Source organism: Ranitomeya variabilis, chromosome 5 (genome assembly GCF_051348905.1).
Source record: "Ranitomeya variabilis isolate aRanVar5 chromosome 5, aRanVar5.hap1, whole genome shotgun sequence".
NCBI classification, from domain to species: domain Eukaryota; kingdom Metazoa; phylum Chordata; class Amphibia; order Anura; family Dendrobatidae; genus Ranitomeya; species Ranitomeya variabilis.
Genome location: NC_135236.1, coordinates 127,347,688 through 127,370,366, shown reverse-complemented (window position 1 = coordinate 127,370,366; position 22,679 = coordinate 127,347,688). Strand labels below are relative to the sequence as shown.

Genomic DNA, 22,679 nt, shown 5'->3' with positions numbered 1-22,679 from the left:
GCCGTAAAGCAAAGCACAGCGGTGACGTCACCGCTGTGCTTTAGGGCCGGCGCTTACACAGTGCCGGGAAGCGGACGCCGGGGGACGCGACAGGCACCGAAATGTAAGTATGTACTGTTTGTTTGTTTTTTACATTTACACTGGTAACCAGGGTAAACATCGGGTTACTAAGCGCGGCCCTGCGCTTAGTAACCCGATGTTTACCCTGGTTACCCGGGACTTCGGCATTGTTGGTCGCTGGAGAGCTGTCTGTGTGACAGCTCTCCAGCGACCACACAACGACGAAAACAGCGACGCTGCAGCGATCGCCATCGTTGTCTGTATCGCTGCAGCGTCGCTTAATGTGACGGTACCTTTAGTCTCCTTTCCCTTTTCAATCATGTTCATGCTAACATTGGGTGTACACGAGTATGTATTGTTTGGCAGAAATAGCTGTGTACACGTTGGGTTTTTCAGGCAAATTACAAATGGAACCCACCTAGAAAAGCACTAAAAATAAAAACTGCAAGAAAGAATGCACAGCAATGTCAAAACAATTTGCTTTACATAAGTGTCCCATCGTTTATAACTACTTTAACCGTTTCAAGCTTCAAAATCTGTGACATGGGTATAAGACATGACTGACTCATCCATTCCTTTGGCTACTTCCTTCAATGCTATGTATGGAACAGAAAAATAAACCAGTGGCGAAACCACCGCAAAAGACATCCGATGATACTCTCCAGGGAAAACACCACTGACTTTTTCCTAAAGTATCTACTGCTTCAAAAACGATCTAAAGATGCACATACCCATAGGCCCCGATTCATTAAAATTGGCATTTTGTGCGCTATTCTTAATAATGGACATGCAGTAATAAGATGTGCTGAAGTCATTAAGACTAGGGGTTTTTTTTCGTCCTGATGAAGAGGTCCTACGTTGACCTCGAAACGCATTGACTCTGTAAACCTGCTAAATTAAAGTTTTCAAGGAAAATATTCGTACTATCAGCAGCGCATCCTGTGACACTTCACCTGGATATGTTCTTTCTCGAAGTCATTAAGAGGCACACGCCACTCAATGGGCTCAGCGTAACTTATCTCTGGCGTGCGCCTCCAGTTGCTGAAGTAGGATTTCTGACATAGGAAATGTCTCCATTTTTCATGAATTTGATGGTGCATGGCCACATTGTGGCTCCTCCTCAGCTTCGCCCATTTTGACGGCAATAGTAGGAAGTAGCATGAAAACGACAAAAGTCGTAAAATGTTTGCAGAACTTCATTGTGCAAAAAAATTGTGACTTTTCGAAGAGTTTTATGCTTAAAACAGTTTGCTGAATTGGGACTTTAGAGTACAAGTACTATGTTTTTAATAAGGTTTTTACTTGCAAACTACTACTCATTGCGTTGAAAGCAGATTAATTTGTAGTATATCAGTTCTCACCTATTTGTGGATCTATTGTTCTGTCTGTATGGATTTCATGATATCTGATCCTTCAGGGTTTCTTTTTTGATGATTGACTTATAGTAATAAATATAGATAGCAAATGGATCTAGACACCTGTAGAAGAATCTGTGTATACATGAGTGGGACTTTTGAAAAACTCACTTTTTAGAAAAACCTCTTTGGCTGCCATAGACCATAATGTGACTGATATTGCTAGTCATTTGTCATTGGTAACAAATCCATCATTTCCGCTCTGCGGGCCTGATTTGTCAGACATTGTTACTGGAAATGAATATATAATCTAAACATGGAGGAATTAATGTGTAGCATTTATTAGATTTTTAGCTGTTCTAGGTTGCCTTCTTTCCTTTGAAGCTTTATAACGATTGTCATCTACCATTTTATTGGTGTTGCATATACGCTTACACCTACTTTAATGATGCTACATAAAAGGCACCTGTTATGACCCGAGACTGTGTGGTGACCTGTTTTATACCTTCCCAAATTAAATTGCTTTGTTTATTTCAAGATTGAAAATGAGCTTTGGTTGATGGGTTCTCCTAATATTAATGCTCTACTTGAGGTTCTTATTTTGACAAAATACTGTGTTCTATAGTTCTATTCTTGGCGTCAAATATACTGCACACCTGACAAGACTGATGCACCGCATACATCAATGGTGTCCCTCAAAATTCATGAAGATCCAAGAGAAAACTGATCCTGCAGAGTTGACTGTTATGAAATGGAAGCCTAGACTTATGTAAACTGAGCCTTATGGAGACCTGAAAATGTGGTTTTTCTAGTGTCCTGATCAGGTTGGTGGGTGGCTTAAGCTAGCACCATGCTGTCTTGACAGTATTTATTATACTTTGCTGATGTAGCTCCATTATATTCCGCAGCACTTTACAGGCATTGTCATCACTGTCCCCATTGTGGCTCACAATCTATAGTCCCTATCAGTTTAACTTTGGAAAAAACCTGTGCAATGCGGGAAAAAAAACAATGGCATAAAACACCTCGGTATAATCAATAGTCCATTTATCCAAAATTCACAAATATAGTCAATATTATCCAGGCATTTTCATGGAAATGGCAATAATAAGAAATCCAAATGTATCCAGTGTAGATGATCTATTCGCTCCCAAGAGCAACCGTATAGGCAGAAACGCCTCATCACGTGTTTGTAAAAGGGGAGGATCCCCAAAACCTCACCGCAGGTGCAGCCCTTCTCCATGTCAAGTGGCGTCTCTGCCTATACTGTTCCTCTCTGGAGCCAATAGATCGTCTACTCCGGATACATTTGGATTTGCTTCACCGTGGTGAATATGGTGATTATTTCCTATTATTGCCATTTTTAGGAAAAAGTCAGGTAATATTGACTATATTTGTGAATTTTCAATAAATAGGATATAAATCAATATTCCATGTGTTTTGAGCCTTTTTTTCCCAAGATATTTGGCAGTTTTTGGGACGTCTGTATAACGACACTACCAAGACAAGGTGTTTGTTTGAAATTGGTCTAAGGTCTTTCTTTTTGCTTCATAAGAAAACACCTGTGAACCCATTGGTAGAACATAGACACTCCTTACAGATGTTGTTTTTGGTGGGATCTTATCCCAGGACCCCAGCGCTGCAAAGCAACCGTGCTAACCACTGAGCCAGTAGTTTACACTTCAACTGCTTCTGACAATAACCGAGCCTTGTGATCTTATATTTAATATTTTTTGCCCAGTCTCTCCTTTATGATTTAGAAAATGCTATTTTGTGAACTAAATGTTGTACTTGTTTTTACAGATCTTTCTGATTCATACACTGAAATGGATGCTTCAAGTTCAATGTGTATCACTGCTGGTGATGTCTCAGGTATGTCCAGTGTTTGTTGTGAACACCTAACACCCTGCTTTCTTCCCAATATGTTAGACCAGAAAACATTCCGTAGGCGATACTACTGCCTGTTATACTCATGTGCTGATTGCTGTTAGTATATTCGCAGTAGATGATGGTTGTGGTTAATGACTGGACTGCCTCACGGTGTCGCCATTTCAACTGCCAATGGGTGTCTTTGGTCCTGGTCTGGCGCCTTTTCGATGCCGCACTCCTGTCCTATGTTGTTCCCCGGCATTGTGCATCACTCCTGTGCAGGCGTACTTCTTTTACCTTGACTAGGGCAGAGTAAAGTACTGTAATGCGCATGCGTCTGTGCTCTCTGACCTTTCCCGGCGTATGCGCACAGCAGTGCTTTGCTCTGCCCTGGTCAGGGCCGAGAACAACGCCTGCGCAGGAGCGCGGTGTCGGTGAACACACTGAATGATGTAGCACGGTTCATCCATACGAGGCACAGAAGGAAGACCGCATCGAAAGAAGGGGGGCGCCAGACCAGGATCAGCGACACTCATTGGACCTGACTGCCCTGCAGGTGAGTATAATAAAAGGTGTATTTCTTTTGTTGCACGCCGGCTTGGGGCAATAATACAGCATATTAGAATGCTGTATATCAGGGCAGAAAGGTGTGTCTCATATGGGACAAACCTGGTGACAGGTCCCCTTTAACTCACAGCACGGCAATGGGCAATGCAGGTGTTCTGTACTGACCTGAGCAATTCTGAACAGTTTAGGGCTAGGAAAGTTGGCTTAGTGTGTGGCCAGCTCCTAGACTTGACTTCGATTTGTTCAGGCCTCACCTCTGCTCATCTTTCTTGAGTTCTCATATTTAATTGCTGTTACACCAACCTGGCCTAGTCGCCTAATTGTTAGATTTGTTGGCATAATGCAATGGGTTTAGGCTTCAAACCCCCAAAAGTGTCTCCCATAATACCCATCTTGCCAATATGCAAACAATTTTTTACAACCATTCTATTCTCTGGCGACCAATCAAAATGTTCATTTATGCGGGTTTGAAGTGATAAATAACAGTCTAATCAAATGATCTAATATTGCCAGCAGCAGCTCTGTGTGGGAATGAATGATCCCTTTTCCATTCACAAAACGTGTTTAAAAGGGGCATAGAAGTCAGATGACATAGCATGTAAATACCATTTTATCAGTCTCAGTGTTGGTTATTATTGTCTGTGATAACACGTGTATCTAAACATGTAAAAATATGCGATCTCTTTAATTTCGTGCTACCTGTGTATATGTGGACGAGGCGCTGTGCGGCAAACAACTTAACCTAGTGGTTTTATTTTTCTAAAGTTGGTGTACATCCAGATGTCCTGTTTTGGTTGTTACATCCGAATGTATGGGCTCCAGTAGCGTTACTTAGATTTTCTACTTAATGACAAGGTTGACCCTACAATGTTGCAATTACTAGTTTTATTATTTTAGTAGAAAGTATTGAAACCTCCATTATCTACAACAGTCATGACATTAATAGATCTTTTAATACAATCACAAAGAGATGCCTGAGCCAATCCCTAGTCTTTATGGGGACAGGTCCAGACAGCATGAAGTCATTAGAGGAGTGGGAGGAAGACAGTGTTTGACAAGGGATGAGGTAGGATCAGAATTGTATGTGCATTTCGTTGTTACCCACACCGACAGTGCACAAAATGCTTAATGTAAACTTTACTGCAATCCTGTCTGCAATATGGAATCTCTGGCCGCAGCCGCATATATTCCTGTTTATTGATTATAGGGGATCCCGTAGGAAAGGAAATGCAACAACATTACGCAAGACATTCATTCATTACACTGAAGGATGGTACAATCTTCAACTCCAGTATAGTATTTGCTGCCAACGTTTTTTTTTTTTTTAAATACATACTTAACTCCTTAACGACCACCGATACGCCTTTTAACGGCGGCAGAAATAAGGGTATTTAGGGTAGCGTCGGAAAATTTCCAGGGTCTCAACTACTGGGGGTAGCTGAGACGCCAGAGAACATGATTCAAGTTGGTTTTTACCATCCCCAGTGTTGCGGTCGCCGTTATTCATCAAATAATGGCGACGGCAGAAAAAAAGTCTGATTTCTCATTTATTTCTCTCTCCTCTTATATGATCTATCATACCAGATGAGAGAAAATGGGGTTTCCCAAGCCCCCCTGGTACCTCCGACATTCCCAGGTCCACCCGGTGTCGTCTTCCGGGAAGAAAATGGCGGGCACATACTCAGTGCTCCCGCCGAGATCTGCCGGCCAGCACCCGCAACAATAGAAGATTTTTCCTATTGGTTCATTTTGATATCTGTGATGGGGTCTATCACAATGATCAAAATAAAAAAATATATATTAAATCAAACCCCCCCTTTATCACCTCATAGTTTAGTAAAAAAAAAAAAAAAAAAAAAATGTATTTTCCTTTTTTCGGTTGGAGCCAGGGTTGGGCTTAGGGGTGTTGTTGGGGTTGAGATGGTTTCCACTGTTTAGGTACATCAGGGGGTCTCCAAATGCAGCATGGCGCCCGCCAATGATTCCAGCCAATTTTGCGTTCAAAAAGTCAAACGGTGCTCCCTCCCTTTTGAACCCTGCCATGCGCCCAAACAGTGGCTTTCCCCCAGATATGGTGTATTGGCGTACTCAGGAGAAATTGCACAACAATTTGTGTGGTCCATTTTCTCCTGATACCCTTGTGAAAATAAGTTTGGGCCTAAAGTAATTTTTTTGTGAAAAAGTAAAATGTTCATTTTTTTTCTTCTTCCACATTGCTTTAGTTCTCGTGAAGCACCCGAAGGGTTTGGAAATTGTTTCCAAAATTGTGCTGATGTAAAGTAGTCATGTGGGAAATCTTATTTATTAACTATTTTGTGCGATATGACTCTCTGATGTAAGGGCACACAAATTAAAAGTCTAAAAATGGCAAAACTTTCAACATTTTTTCCAAATTTCCTTTTTTTTCATAAGTAAACGCAAGTCATACCAAAAAACTTTTACCACTAACAATATGTTACGAAAAAGGTTTCTCGGATCAGTTAAAGCGTTCCAGAGCTATAACCTCATAGTGACATTATTGGTCATTAAGTACATAAGGGGTTAAACTGGCTGAAACCTTAAATAAATGATGACTGAACATACTGATCTAATGTGTATAAGGGCTATGTCGCTTTCCCTGCCACCCCTATGGCAGACTTTAGAGGAAATGAGGATTGGATTTTTAACTACCCGTTTTTTTGTTTTCATAAGTTACCACCATAGGCATTCTTTTACTGAGAACACATGCTCGCTCAGTTGAAGTGAGCATGAATGCGTTCAGGGAGGGTGGCGGATGGACCAGACGAGAGAGTTCAACCGGCAGCTATTTAACGAGTGTGGATATACACAATAGATGTATATATTGGCCTGATGACTATGTAATGTGTATAGGGGCCTGATGACAGACGTTCGGGGAGTTAAGGATCAGTTGAATTTCATGGATTCGATCCTTTTACTCTCAGTAAACTGCGGCCAGACTCCTCACGTGACAGTAAGTTCCCCATACACATTAGCTAAAGTTGGCTGAACCTGCCGACATTGCTGTACACATTAGAGGGACGTTCGGACAACAGCCGTCTAATGGGTCTTTAATCTTCTCTTCCTGTGGAAAACACATGTTCACATGTCTGATTAGTGCATGTATTGTATGTAAGGGTCTGGAGAGAGAACCGTAGACTGAACAAGTGCTGAGTGGGACGTCATGTGTATGACCAGCCTCGATCAGCGGAGATTACAAAAATCAGATCCCAGAGCCCCAAGCTGCAGAAATGCACAAGCTTGTATCACCAGGACCTGGTATAGCCCGCATCAAATGGATTCGGTCCAGACTTTTATGCCAGCATTGTTTAGTTAGTTTTTTTCATCTTTGCCTTTCCAATGAGGCACTGCTAATTACATCTTTTTCTATTAAATGATACATTTAACAGATTGTGCCCCCAATCTGAGATGAGTAGGAAGGAGCACCTGTCGGATAGGATGCCTCTGATACTCAAATTATTTCTACATTGCTTTATACGGTGTCTTGAATCCATTATTAGGCCGGCGTCACACTGGCGAGTTTTACGGACGTAAGAGCGCAGAAACTACGTCCGTAAAACTCGCATAACATACGGCACAATTATTCTCAATGGGGCTGCTCCTATTAGCCGTATATTACGGTTCAGTATTATACGGCTTTCTACGGCCGTACAAAATCGCAGCATGCTGCGTTTGTCAGCGTACTGCGCAAAAAAATCGCCAATGAAAGTCTATGGGGGCGAGAAAAATACGGATTCCACACGGACCAGCAGTGTGACTTGCGAGAAATACGCAGCGGTGTTAGTGAAAAGTCGGTAATTCAATTGCCGGCTTTTCATTTCTCCTGCACAAACCCGACAGGATATGAGACATGGTTTACATACAGTAAACCATCTCATATCCCCCTTTTTTTTGCATATTCCACACTACTAATGTTAGTAGTGTGTATGTGCAAAATTTCAGCGCTGTAGCTGCTGAAATAAAGGGTTAAATGGCGGAAAAAATTGGCGTGGGCTCCCGCGCAATTTTCTCCGCCAGAGCGGTAAAGCCAGTGACTGAGGGTAGATATTAATAGCCAGGAGAGGGTCCATGGTTATTGGCCCCCCCGTGGCTAAAAACATCTGCCCCCAGCCACCCCAGAAAAGGCACATCTGGAAGATGCGCCTATTCTGGCACTTGGCCACTCTCTTCCCACTCCCTGTAGCGGTGGGATATGGGGTAATGAAGGGTTAATGCCACCTTGCTATTGGAAGGTGACATTAAGCCAGATTAATGATGGAGAGGCGTCAATTATGACACCTATCCATTATTAATCCAATTGTAGGAAAGGGTTAAAAAAAACACACACACATGATTGAAAAGTATTTTAATGAAATAAACACAGCGGTTGTTGTAATAATTTATTGTTCTCTCAAATCCATTTGCAGTCCCTCGCTTGGCAACATAATAAACGCACAAGATACATACCTTCTGATGTACTGTCAGGTCCAACGATGTAATCCATCTGAAGGGGTTAACTAATATTACAAGCAGGAGCCCTGCTAATGCAGCTGTGCTCCGTGCTTGTAATTCCCCTGCGAATGAATGAAATGTAGGTCATTGACCTACATTTCATTCATTCGCGGTGAGGCGCCCTCTGGTGGATGTTCTCATGAACTGCAGCCTGGGAACTTTTTCCCACGCTCCAGGTCATATGAGGACATCCACCAGGGGGCGCATCACCGCGACTGAAGGAAATGTAGGTCAATGACCTACATTTCATTCATTCGCAGGGGAATTACAAGCACGGAGCACAGCTGCATTATAGCAGGGCTCCTGCTTGTAATATTAGTTAACCCCTTCAGATGGATTACATCGTTGGACCTGACAGTACATCAGAAGGTATGTATCTTGTGCGTTTATTATGTTGCCAAGCGAGGGACTGCAAATGGATTTGAGAGAACAATAAATTATTACAACAACCGCTGTGTTTATTTCATTAAAATACTTTTCAATCATGTGTGTGTGTGTTTTTTAACCCTTTCCTACAATTGGATTAATAATGGATAGGTGTCATAATTGACGCCTCTCCATCATTAATCTGGCTTAATGTCACCTTCCAATAGCAAGGTGGCATTAACCCTTCATTACCCCATATCCCACCGCTACAGGGAGTGGGAAGAGAGTGGCCAAGTGCCAGAATAGGCGCATCTTCCAGATGTGCCTTTTCTGGGGTGGCTGGGGGCAGATGTTTTTAGCCACGGGGGGGCCAATAACCATGGACCCTCTCCTGGCTATTAATATCTGCCCTCAGTCACTGGCTTTACCGCTCTGGCGGAGAAAATTGCGCGGGAGCCCACGCCAATTTTTTCCGCCATTTAACCCTTTATTTTAGCAGCTACAGCGCTGAAATTTTGCACATACACACTACTAACATTAGTAGTGTGGAATATGCAAAAAAAAAGGGGATATGAGATGGTTTACTATATGTAAACCATGTCTCATATCCTGTCGGGTTTGTGCAGGAGAAATGAAAAGCCGGCAATTGAATTAGCGGCTGTTCACAGATATCGCGCTGAATGAAATCTAAATACAGAATATATATATATGTGTCTCAATGACATATATATATATATATATATATATACTGTATATATGTTTTAATGAACATTTGAGCACATAAATCCATTAGATGTCGGTTTTGCAAGCCTGCGAGAAAATATCGCAGTACGGATGCCATACGGATTACATACGGAGGATGCCATGCGCAAAATACGCTGACACACCCTGCCTACGGATCACTATTTTGGGAACATTTCACCGTATTTCGGCCGTATTACGGCCGTAAAATACGGACCGTATTGTCTTACGCCGAGTGTGACGCCGGCCTTATAGTGTTCAGCCTGTGTGGCAGACATACACTATGGGAAATTGGGGGCAGCCCTCTTGGCTTGTTGTTTTTTTTTTGTCTTTCCGCATAGTGGGCTCCCAGTGTGTTCAGCAGTTGTTTATTGCCTCTGCTTGGTAAAGTCAACTACATGCTTTATGTGTGTTAAATGTCATGTCAGGCATTTCTTCACACGGTGTAAATGCTTTTTAAGGACAGGCCCCCTGGTTCTCCTCTGTTATTGTCTTGGAAGTTTCAAGCCCTGAGAAACAGGAAGCCCATTGTCCTGTATAGCGCCTCGAATATCCCCAGTCGCCAGCAATCCTAATGGCCTTTCCTATGGCGTGAAGTGGGGGGGGGGGGGGGGATACTATAAATAGATCACGTGCATCTAAATGACATTGAGTCCCCTACTGTCATTCATTAGTTCATCATTCATCAGCCCGGACCGACTTCCCGGCTTCTACAGCTGTTTTTATAAGGATTCCACATGCACACTCACTCATAAATAATATTACACTTTTTAATATTACAATTTTTCCTATGAAAGTAAATATGCAACAAAGTATTCATAGTGAGTTTATTAAATATTATTAATAGATAATATTGATGTTTTTAGTTTTGGAGTCGGTACATTTCTTCCTACTCAACACAACTGTATTTGCCCCACGACTCGAGTCTTCCCCCAAAAACAAAGGGGACTGGACTAAACCAGAGGTAGCAAAGAATAAACCTTCCAGCTTATTTATTATGCTTGTTTATATAGCGCCGTCATAGGTTCTGGAGAGCTTTACATACAATATCATCACTTGCTGTCCATGTTGGTGCTCAAGGTCCAAATTCTACAATGTAGAGAGAGGGGCTGTTAATAAGAACCAGTGCAAAAAGGCATATGTACATTTCCATTAGGTGTACCGCATATTTTTCTCCAAAACTTGTTCAGACGCTTGCCATACATACATGCGCCATACATACATACATACATACATACATACATACATACATACATACATACTTGTTCAGACGCCTGCCATACACATACATTCATTCATACATGCATGCATACGTTTGTATGTATGTAAAGTAGAAGCTACTATGGAAGGTGGCTCTCCTAGAAGTCAGTGTCGGAGCTTGGCAGCATGACCAGGGAGGAATGACGAGCATCAAACTCTACAGACAGTGTTTCGGGGTGATTGCCCATCATCAGTCTAAAGCTGAGTGACATCCTTGAGGCAACCCGGGAGATGAACTTCTTGACTTCTGAGTTTTTGAAAGTTTCTTTAGTTCTAAGAAGGGCTTATTCATATACTTATCTCTGATAGACCATTGTGTGTTCTTCATACTTTGCTGGTCCAGGACCTTCCCCTACGATTAAATATATGTAACAGCTAGTCTTATTGCGCTGTGGTACGTCCTGTATCCGGTGGTTTGACTTTTGCCAAGTGTTCATCAATGTACAGTACAAGTCCTCTCGCTAAGGCCATGTTCACATGTCCAGGAATCATCCGTTAGAACAGATCCCTCAACAATCCGTTGACAAAAAAAGTTGTTCAGACACAACTTTTTTGTTTGGCCATCTATGTTCTTCCATTTGAAACTGAAACTGATCCAGTAAGCCAAAAATGGATCCTTTTCAAACGAAATAAAAATGGACGGCTAAGTAACGGATCCGCTTTCCATAGACTTTAATGCTAAAAAGGCTAATCCAGTTGAAATCAGTTTGTTTTGGCGAAAAAGAAAAAAAAGGTGGCGTCTGCACAGCTTTGTCAGCGGCTGGCTGCTGGATCCATTCTAACGGACGATTACTGGACATGTGAACATGGCACTAAAGCAAAATATGTGCAAGGCTAATTCAGATGAATGTGTCTGTGCAAAGGTTTGGGCATTACATTTACTATGAGAATTTCGGTTCAGTGGATTCATCTGTCTGATTTATAAACGGCAGCTCTATAACCTGTGAAGGAATGTGAATGGAATAGTCAGAATGTTACTGACGCTCACTGGGGCCGCATCAATGGGAGGACTTTCCATAGTAGATGAAGGGAGCAACACTAGACTGCTTCACTAAGAGGTGTTCGTATTTCCTAGCCCCTCAGTTGCCCAGTGTTCCTCTGCCCCCTACTTAGACTTTTTTTTGCCTACACTTTGCTTTTCTGACCCACCGTTCAAACAGTCATTTCTTCCGCTCCCCCACCCAACATTCCTCGTCCAGGCTCCAGTTAAATTCCTCTTGTTTTACTTTCTCCCTTGCTCCATTAATGTACTCCTCCCCTCCTATACATTCCTCTGCTTCCCCCCCAGATCTCTCCAGCCCTTGCCTCTGTAGAAGACGTGCCCTGCTCAGCACAGGCAGGATATGGAAGCAATGCAGAATGGAGCCAGCGATTTCACACTGCTCAGCCTGTGCTTGGGATGAGGCTGCTGCGGGATGTTTATTTGAGGGCAGGGTAACCTCAGACAAACATCCTGCTTTTATTCTGCCTTTAAACCAAAACCTCTGCACAGACGTGACCGCAGGATCCTGAACGTGCAAGGAGGGGCGTACGAGTGTGCCCCTGTAGGGCTTCTACTGTACCCCTATGTGTGACCACAGGGTCCTGATCGTGCACGGAGGGGAGTACGAGTGCGCGCCTGTAGGGCTTCTACTGTACCCCTATGTATGACCGCAGGGTCCTGAACGTGCAAGGAGGGGAGTACGAGTGTACGCCTGTAGGGCTTCTACTGTACCCCTATATGTGACCGCAGGGTCCTGAACGTGCAAGGAGGGGAGTACGAGTGTGCCCCTGTGGGGCTTCTACTGTACCCCTATGTATGACCGCAGGATCCTGAACGTGCAAGGAGGGGAGTACGAGTGCGCGCCTGTAGGGCTTCTACTGTACCCCTATGTGTGACCGCAGGGTCCTGAACGTGCACGGAGGGGAGTACGAGTGTGCCCCTGTAGGGCTTCTACTGTACCCCTACGTGTGACCGCAGGATCCTGAATGTGCAAGGAGGGGAGTACGAGTGTGACCCTGTAGGGCTTGTCCCTGTGTGTACAGTACTCTTATGTGTGCACTACTATTCCGCTGAGTATAAAGCTGGCCATACATAGAGATACTTTGTTAGAGTCCCCCCTAAAAGTGCTCCCTGCTGCAACACGAGCAAAATTTGGGAGCCCAGCCTAAGTATGGCTGGTAAAACTTCTAATTGACAAATTCGAAATGGTAAGAAAAAAAAAAGTTTCTATACTTGAATGTTAATAAACCATAGGAAATTTAGATTGTGTGCTCCAATGGAAATGGTGATGATGTCTGTAATGAGTTGCTGTGCTATAGAAGTACGGTAAGCAAAAAAAATAATGGCAATATTCCTATAGCTGCGCAACGTCAAAAAAAATAAAATAACCAGTGCAATGGATGTAATGGGCCAATGCTGTTTTTTTTTTTCCCCTGGATGTTCAATTTTGATGTGGTCCATGATCATAAATCAGCTGAAAAGAGCTCAAAAAAGACCGATTGATAGGAAATTGTATTTATCTGAACGAGCTCACTGGTATCAGATGCTCAGTCAACTCATTGTGAAGCTAGCAATTGATATTGCAACTCAAAGTTTATAGAAAATAAATGGGGCAAAGTTTTTAAAGAGACCCAATTGAGAAAAGTGATTTGTGCTCTCAAATTACATGGATTTAAGTGAGAAAAGAAAATGTCCCTAAGGCCATGTGCACATGTTCAGTATTTTTCGCGTTTTTTCCGCTATAAAAACGTGATAAAAACGCGAAAAAAAACGCTTACATATGCCTCCTATTATCTACAGTGTATTCTGCATTTCTTGTGCAAATGTTGAATTTTTTTCTGCGAAAAAATCGCATCGCGGAAAAAAAAGCAACATGTTCATGTTTGAAAAGTGTGACCAACCTGTCAGTCAGTTTTCCAAGCGATGCTACAGATCGCTTGGAAAACTTTAGCATTCTGCAAGCTAATTTCGCTTGCAAAATGCTAAAAAAAACGGGAAAAAAACGCAAAAAAAAAATGCGGATTTCTTGCAGAAAATTTCCTGTTTTCTTCAGGAAATTTCTGCAAGAAATCCTGACGTGTGCACATGCCCTCAGGGCTACTGACCCTTTAGGATATGTGCAGACGATCCGGAAGTGGCAGTGCTTTTGCACTTGTTCGCTGTGTCCAAAGCACTGACGTCTATGGAACGTAGGTGAAGCCACATGTGATCACAGAATCGTGTTGGAATCACCACGTCCAACACATTCTCTGGGTGAAATTTATCCTGCGGAGACTGAGCGTCTCCGGAAGAGAAATTGACATGCTGAGGTCTGGAGAGAGGTAACACATGTCCGTCTCTGCGGGTGATCTGCAGGCGTTGGTGGACACATAGTGGGCATGGGATTTCCAGAAATCCCATCCACTATGCTGTAACATCTGGAGACTGCACAAGTCCAACCCGCAGCATTTACTGGGGGTGTGCACCTACCCTAATATATTGGAAAACCTTTCTCCTTACAGTTTTTTCCCTTACTAGTTGGCCTGTGTTAAATTTTCGCACATTGGTTGTCAGGGGCGCAGGCAATTTCAGGAAAATCAAGCTGGTCAAATGTAAAAGTATTTAATGAGATGATGAACACAGAGGTATGTGTGTCACTGATTCTATACATATAATGTATGCCGCGGTGTAGCGCAGTCCGTTTAATGGACTGCTAAAACGCTATGTGGGTGCTGACTGGAGGGGAGTATGGAGGGGGCACTGACTGGAGGGGAGTAGGGAGGGGCCAACTCGCGGCCAGACTGTGCCTGTCGCTGATTGGTCGCGCCCAGCTGGTCACGACCATTCAGAGACGCGGGATTTCCGTGACAGAAACAGACAGACAAACAGACGGAAGTGGACCTTAGACATTATATATATATATTATATATTATATTCACGAATGTTTGAGCCCATGGATCCATTATATGTCCATTTTGCAAGCCGGTGAGAAAATCTCGCCATAAGGATGTCACGGATGTTTACATGCGAGAAAATCGCATCCTCTCATGGCACACGGATGATACGGATCACTGTTCAGGGGACATTTCTGCGATTGTCGCCCGTGTACAATGGACCGTTTTTTATTTATTTTTATATTTTTAGACGTTGTGTGTGACTCCAGCCTAAAGGAGATCCCCCAACATTAAACATAATGGTATTTTACTTACTGATCAGAAGGGTCTGATTGTCAGGACCTTGCAAAAGAACAGGGGGAGCAGCATTTTTTTTTTCCCCTCCACAGCAGCACTGCCATCTATCTGCAGTGTAGGAAAGTGCAGCACAGCCCTATGTACGTGAACGGAGCAGCTCCCTGTACAGCAGTGCCACTTTGACAGTAAAAATGATGGAGAATTGACCCCATAACTGAGCGTATTTACACCATTGTATAATAATTGGGAATATCCCTTTAAGAAATAAAAAGCAATATCTTCAGATTATTTTACTTTTTTTTTTTTTTTTTTTTTTTCTCCCTACGGTTGGATTTTTTTCTTTCAATTTTTGCAAGGTTGATTCCACCAATCTCTCCCATTGGGAATCAATGTACAGTCTGAGTTATTTCAACGCTGCAGTTTTTTTTACTTGTAACCAGAAGTGACTCCAGGTCACTAACAAGCTGCAACCTTAGAAGGAAGATAGACTTTTCAATGACTATCCAGTAATACGGAAAATCTGATGGTTCAGAACCTGTCCGGTCTCTTTTAGGCTGCATTCATTTATATCTTCAGTTTTAAACCTGAAGTCGTAAACGGGAAAGTTTTAGGCTATGTGCACACGCTGCGGACTGGTGTGCGGATTTTTCCGCACTGATTTTGATAAATCCGCAGGGCAAAAACACTGCGTTTTTCCTGTGGATTTATCACGTTTTTTTGTGCGGATTCTACTGCGGTTTTACACCTGCGTTTTTTTAATATGGAGCAGGTGCCAAACCGCTGCGGATTCCGCACAAAGAATTGACATCCTGCGGAAAATAAACCGCAGCGTTTCCACGCGTTTTTTTCCGCAGCATGTGCACAGCGGTTTTTATTTTCCATAGGTTAACATGGTACTGTACACCGCATGGAAAACTGCTGCGGATCCGCAGCGTCAAAAACGCTGCGGATCCGCGGTAAAAACCGCAACGTGTGCACATGGCCATGTGCACAAGTTGCGGTTTTTGACGCTGCGGATCCGCAGCAGTTTTCCATGCAGCAAATATTTTATATGTACCTGCCTGAAATCGGCTGGGCAAGGAGTTCGGCAAGCTGAAAAGCCCCCAAGGCAAATGTTAGGATTTGTTTCAGCTTTGTATTAGTATGCTTTTGGGGTAGTGTGGTGCCACCTGCAGGTCATTTTTTCCATACTGCAGTTTTATGAAATTTAATGTTTAAAATGTATTTTGTGATAACATCATGGATGTGTGGTTTGTTTGGCTATTTTCTTGCTGAAGGGGGCAAGTTTACCTGTCAAATGGTGTATCATTTGTGTGTGTGGGTGCAGTATGAACGGAGATACAAAGGAATCACCGAAAAAGAGTGTTTTGAAATAATAGTTTTTTCCTGAGATGTATTTATAATGGTTGGGCAGGTAAAACATGTTTTGGTAGTCTATTGGGAGAAAACGTCTGTAACTTGATGGCTGGGTTTCTGTGTATGCATTAGGCTATGTTCACATGTTGTGTTTTTTGCTGCATTTTTTTTATGCACATTAAAAGCTGCGTTTTACAGTACCAGCAAAAGCTGAGATTTCAGATACCTCAGGTACACACGTTTTTTTTTCTTCTCCTGACTGAATTCGAAAACTGCTGCATTTTTTTAAACTGCAGAATATCACTTCTTTCAGCATTTTTGCTGAGTTTTTTTCACCCATAGAAAGCATTAAGTGTAAAAACTCAGCAAAAATGCAGGTTTCAGGTGCAGAAAACTCAGGAACAACAGGCACTAAACTGCGCCTGAAAAACATGGCAAAAATGCAGCAGAGCCTGCTTTTTGTAAGCAGCTTCTTTTACTGCCAAGAGAGCAGGGTTTTTTTAGAGCAGGTTTTTTTTTTTCCCTACAGGAAAAAAATTTGGCAAAAACGCCACATGTGAATATAACATTAGTCAAGTCCCTTACTCGGGCATTGTGCCAATATTTCCTGTGCCTATTTTACCGCACCTTCTGAGTCTGGCAACATCTTGGTGCTGTTGACGGGGCCAGGAGCCATCATTGCAGAGAGCAGCTGTTTCTTTTAACTGAGCATACAGCTTGGTATGAGAAGATCAGTGATGTCATGGATGTTGATGGAAAGCTGGAGACGGAGTGACTGTGACTTGTAGAGATGATATTTCTTTTACGGAGTTAAAACATTAGGATTATATCAAAATAAGGAAGATTTTGATGTCACAGTTTTGAAATGACATCTTTCTGGCTATTTTTTAATTTGTGCCATTTATGCATTTTTTTAAATATCTATTTGTTTGCTTTCTTTTCTTTCTTTTTTATTTGTTTGCCAACCTAGGTGGTGGTTTTGTTTTACAAATGTCTGCAGGTAATTCATAAGCTGCGAAGATGCAAATATACTTCAGTCAATCCCACTCCTCATCCTTCAGAAGTGATTCTGTATGATACTTATATACACTTGTTTGTTTTATTTGTCTTTTTAACTTTGTGACATTTTAGCAGAAAATATTACTTTTTTTATAAGTGTAAACAAAAATAAAGCAGAACACTTTCTATTTTGCACAAACCGCGAGCACTATTTCGTGGAGTTTGGCACATAAAGAATCGAGACGAAAAAAAAAAAAGTGATTGCGAAAATGATGAATTGGGTCCTTGGTGTAGTGGATTTTGCAGGAGATTACTGTCATACAGGTGCTGCCCCCCAAATCCTCCTGAACTAAATCTGCAACATTTGTTTGTTTTTTATTTTGGTCTGCTGTGGAAGTTTTCTGCAGAAAAAGTGTTCCTTTTTAGACACACCATAAAGGAACACTAATCCAAAAATTCACAGACACAAAAAAATAGACATGATTGTATTATCCGGGCTACTATGCCAGGAACAGTCACAGGTTTAGGGTTAGGAGACCTGCTGGGCATTGCAGTCCACACAGTGACTGGATAATGTTATAGGTCCATTTACACTGATGACTGGTGGTACGATATGACCCTTGAACTTTTACCCATCGTTTGAATGCCTGTTTACACAAGCAGACCAAAGTAAGCGATGCGGGCGAAGCAGTCCTATAATAGATCGAAAAGGCGGCGCAGGCTGCAGTAGTTCTCCGCTGAGATCTATGGGCTTTTACGCTGCATAAAAGATCATTTCACTCGATGGAGGAGAGTTTTGAATGTTCATCGGGTGATCGTCAGCCTGTTTACACCACAAGATATTGGTGAAATGAGCGTTTTTAGCAACAATCTCTCAGGATTATCTTGCAGTGTAAATGCCCCTTAAACTGAATATAAGACTTTGGTCGCTGACTGTCTTGCTAGGTGCTTTAGCTAAGATGCACCTCGCTCTGTGAAATGCCTCTGGCTATTATGTCATTACATAAGTCCCTGGCAGGAAAGGTTATGCCCTGCCCCCTCTCTGATTTTTGCCAGGAAGACTGAGAAGATTTAGGATGTGCGCACTCTACAGGAGCCGCCGTCTCCTTTCAGACCACAGAGGTCTTTGATGTCCTTTCCAAACTGCTGTCACAGACTTTCCATTTAGGCAGGAACAGCCAGGCCTAAAAGTAAAATCATATGGTCCTCTCCTGAGGAGGGTGGTCCCCAAGGGCTGTCCAAAATGCAAGTGGGTCCGAAGGCACTTGGCAGGAGATCAGAGATTGTCCTGGGGTGCTGAACTAGAGAACCAGTTTCATTTCCTTAGCTTTTATAGTGTAATGCCCGATGGTCCTGAGAATGTTCTAAGCTGTAAGTGGTTACTTCATTGTTCTCGGTGGAACGCCACTTCAGATCCAAACCCTGTTTATTTTAGGGTGACCTCTCCCCTCCATCTAAATGTATGTCTCTTACAGGCTTTGCATTGATCCCGTCCCCTTGCCCTACTTTCCTCTCAGTGGCCGCAGGATGAGGCAGCTTCCTGTGTGAGGGGCCCAGGGCAGGGGATGAGGTCTGGCATGTTGGAGTAACCCTAATCAGGCTCTGGTATCCTTCTCCTGAACATTTTGCAAATGTCTTATCTCCTTCCTCTTCCCTCCCTCATTCAGTTTATCACTTCAGCTAATTGAAAACCAGCTTTCTGTTTCTGCATAAGGGGATTGCATATTCTTTAAGGCCATGTGCACACGTTCAGGATTCTTAGCGGTTTTTTTCGCGTTTTTTCGCTATAAAAACGTGATAAAAACGCGAAAAAAAACGCTAACATATGCCTCCTATTATTTACAGTGTATTCCGCATTTTTTGTGCAAATGCTGCGATTTTTTTCCGCAAAAAAATCGCATCGCGGAAAAAAAAGCAACATGTTCATTAAAAACCTAGGAGTCCATTGATCTGCTTACTTCTTGAGACTCTCCTCCACGGACTGGGCACCATATAATTGGCCAAAAATAAAAGAATTAAAATAAAAAATAGTCCTATACTCACCTTCGATGTCCCCCGCAGTGTTCCCGCCTCACCGCTGCATGCTGCCACTTCGGTTCTCATAGCTGGTGTGCGGTGAAGGACCTTGTGATTGGTCGTGAGCGGTCACATGACCGCGACGTCATGGAAGGTCCTGCGCGCACACACCAGCTATAGGAAGAGGAACGGACCCCGCTGAGGAGATCGTCTGGGTGAGTATAAGCATTTTTTTTATTTTTTTTATTATTTGTAAACATTCTATCTTTTACTATTGATGCTGCATAGGCTGCATCTATAGTAAAAAGTTGGTCACACTTGTCAAACAGTATGTTTGACAAGTGTGACCAACCTGTCAGTCAGTTTTCCAAGCGATGCTACAGATCGCTTGGAAAACTTTAGCATTCTGCAAGCTAATTACGCTTGCAGAATGCTAAAAAAACTGAAAAAAAACGCAAAAAAAAATGCGGATTTCTTGCAGAAAATTTCCGGTTTTCTTCAGGAAATTTCTGCAAGAAATCCGGACGTGTGCACATACCCTAAGGGGAACTGCGCAACTTTTAATCTCCTAATTCCATGATAAATATATAGAAATGCAAGGATATTTATTGCTTTAAAAAATGCACAGATAAAATGTCATATACGGCTCATGTCTAATTAGTTCCAGACTTTATTACAGTGTAACAATGGTTAACAAATGTATTCCTTTTTTAAAATAGCTGCATGGTGGCTCAGTGGCTAGCACTGTTTCCTTACAGCGACGGGGTCCTGCGCTGTAAGGAGTTTGAATGTTCTGCTCGTGTTTGTGTGGGCTCAGGGTTCTCCAGTTTTCTCCCACACTCCAAAATCATCCTGCTAGGAAACTTAGATTATGAGCTCCAATGGGGACAGTGATGTCTGTAAGCGCTATATAGGCAAGCATATTAATGACCGTTAATATGATGGTTTTTGGTGTATGCACAATTTTTTATTTTTATTTTTTTAAGCAGAAGAGTGGCCCATCATAGAGCAATTACTATTTGTGTACTGATTTGGAGACTGAGTCTTTACCATAGTCTGAAACTGCTATTTTAATTTAGTAACCTGCAGAGCAGGAAAAAGGTGTATTCGTTATACTAGACACTGTATAGTAAGCTGGTGTAGTAAAAACCAATATTTCACTGCATAATAGGTGTTTGCTAAAAAGGTTGTAATGGTATATAATTCTATCCTAAAAATGAAGAACAGATCAGTGGGGGGTCCAAACCCTGCCACTGATCAGCTGCTATTGGCTCCGGAAGCAGCCAGATGTGAACATTTGTAAGAGTAGGATCTGATCTGCAGCCCTTAGCAGCGACCACTACAGTGTACAGAGCTGTGCTCTCTCTCCTTACATGTGTGCATCCAACTACCTCCAAACGTACCAACAGCAGATGAGTGAAATTGCCAGGTGTCGGACCCCCAATAATCTGATGTTGATTACCTATTCTAGAGATAGGTCATCAGTATTAAATGCGAGGACAAATCCTTTTAAGGCTCATTCACATTTGGTGTTTTTGTGTAATTTTTCCATCATTTTTGAAAGATGCCAGAAAACCAGTGAAGGGAAAAAAAAGCTTCTTTCAGAGCTTTTTCTGGCCATACTTAGGCATGCGTCTGGTCACAAGCTTGCCTGTGACAACCAGCAGAGTTGTCATTGTAGTCCTGGGCCATAATAACAGGCTAGCTCTAAAGATTTATTTCTTTAATTTGCTCTGATTTAAATTCGGTGTTTGTCAAGATTTTATGGTCAATTGACTTAACTTGTACTAACTCTAGCATTTTGTTTCCTTCCACAGTAGACCCCAGTCTGTCTCTGGACTCCAGCAAGCAGGGCCATTGGTGCAGCGTAGCGTACTGGGAGCACAGGACACGCGTGGGCCGTCTTTATGCTGTGTGTCAGCCGTCAGTCAGCATCTTCTATGATCTACCTCAAGGGAGTGGCTTCTGTCTGGGCCAGTTGAACCTGGAGAATCGGAGTGAGGCCGCTTCCAGGACACGAGGGAAGATTGGACTGGGTATCGTGCTGAGCAAGGAGCCGGATGGGGTGTGGGCCTATAACCGCAGCGACCACCCCATTTTTGTTAACTCCCCGACGCTTGATTCGCCCACGTGTCGTACTCTTATTGTACGCAAGGTGATGCCTGGCTACTCCCTCAAAGTATTTGACTATAAAAAGTCGTGTATTCTACAGCATCTTCCTGCACCCCCGGAATATGCAGATGGACCGTATGACCCCAACAGTATACGCATCAGTTTTGCTAAGGGCTGGGGACCGTGCTACTCTCGCCAGATGATCACTTCCTGCCCATGCTGGTTGGAGGTGTTGCTAGGACGGTAGCAACCAGCCCACACCTTTTAGATATTTTTTTTTTTTTTTTTTTTACAATTTTGTTTTTTTCTTCATTCAATTGGTGTATTAACAAAGAAGGATACATACCACTTCCAGCCGACAGATTAGTGAGTTAGGTTCCTGATAAACCCATTTTCCATCAGGGAGGCATGCATTACCTTTACACATTAACACCCACATTAATAACAATGCATATCATGCCTCACTGCCAGAAGATGGGTATTCAACATCAATACACTGATTTCTATAGGGAACTGAGGAACCATTTCCTTCTTTGGGATTTAACCTTTCGTTAGCCTTGTTTCCTCATGCAAATGGCTGTAGCCGCCATTTCATCCTGCATGTTAGAAGACCATGGCTGTGAACACCTTGGTGCTGCAAAACTATGCACATGATTATAAAATGACACCTATGCTCACAAACCTGGAGCTGCATAATGTCACATTAACCTTTCTGGTGCCATACCAATCAACCTCTCCTTGCCATCAGGGCCTGGACTGCCTTGCTTGCCATTTTTTTTTTTTTTTTTTTTTTAAATATTATTATTTTCTCAGATCTGCAATGAACTGCAGGCCCCTGGCATTGAAATAGTTAATTCCCTTTTGACTGAGGGATCCATATTACTACTACACACACACACACACCTGACTAAAGGACTCTCCCAAATACCATGCCCTAGATTTAATATAAAATGTTTATATATTATATGGAAATATATATTATACTTGTAAATACGGAGTCATTTTTACAATGTCATTATTTATGTATGGTGCAATGTGTATATGAACTTAAATACAAATAAAATGCACTTTGGCTTTTACAGATCTTCCAGCACAGACTTAATAAATGAGACTCAGTACAGTGAAAATGCATGAGAAATGATGTTATTTAAAGAGTGCTCAGGTAGTGGTGGAGTATCGTACAGCGCCATTTTATGCCATTAACAAATCTGTCGCATAACCTGCAAGTCTAAATCCCCCCTCATGCACTTTAGATAGTTGTCAGCCAAACCCTGGTTCAATGATGTCGTCACTCCCATGCTCTGGAGTGCTCGTTCT

General features: G+C 42.5%; 1 protein-coding gene across 1 annotated transcript in view; it reads left to right on the top strand.

Annotated features, from left to right (window-relative positions):
- Positions 1–22,452, top strand: part of SMAD6 (SMAD family member 6) — a 66,324-nt gene extending 43,872 nt beyond the window's left edge. Inside the window, exons 3-4 of the mRNA XM_077263256.1 lie at positions 3,219–3,287; positions 21,068–22,452. Coding sequence (XP_077119371.1) covers positions 3,219–3,287; positions 21,068–21,609 — 611 coding nt within the window. The 3' untranslated portion in view covers positions 21,610–22,452. The remainder of the gene's footprint in view (positions 1–3,218; positions 3,288–21,067) is intronic.
- The last annotated feature ends 227 nt before the right edge of the window (positions 22,453–22,679 follow it).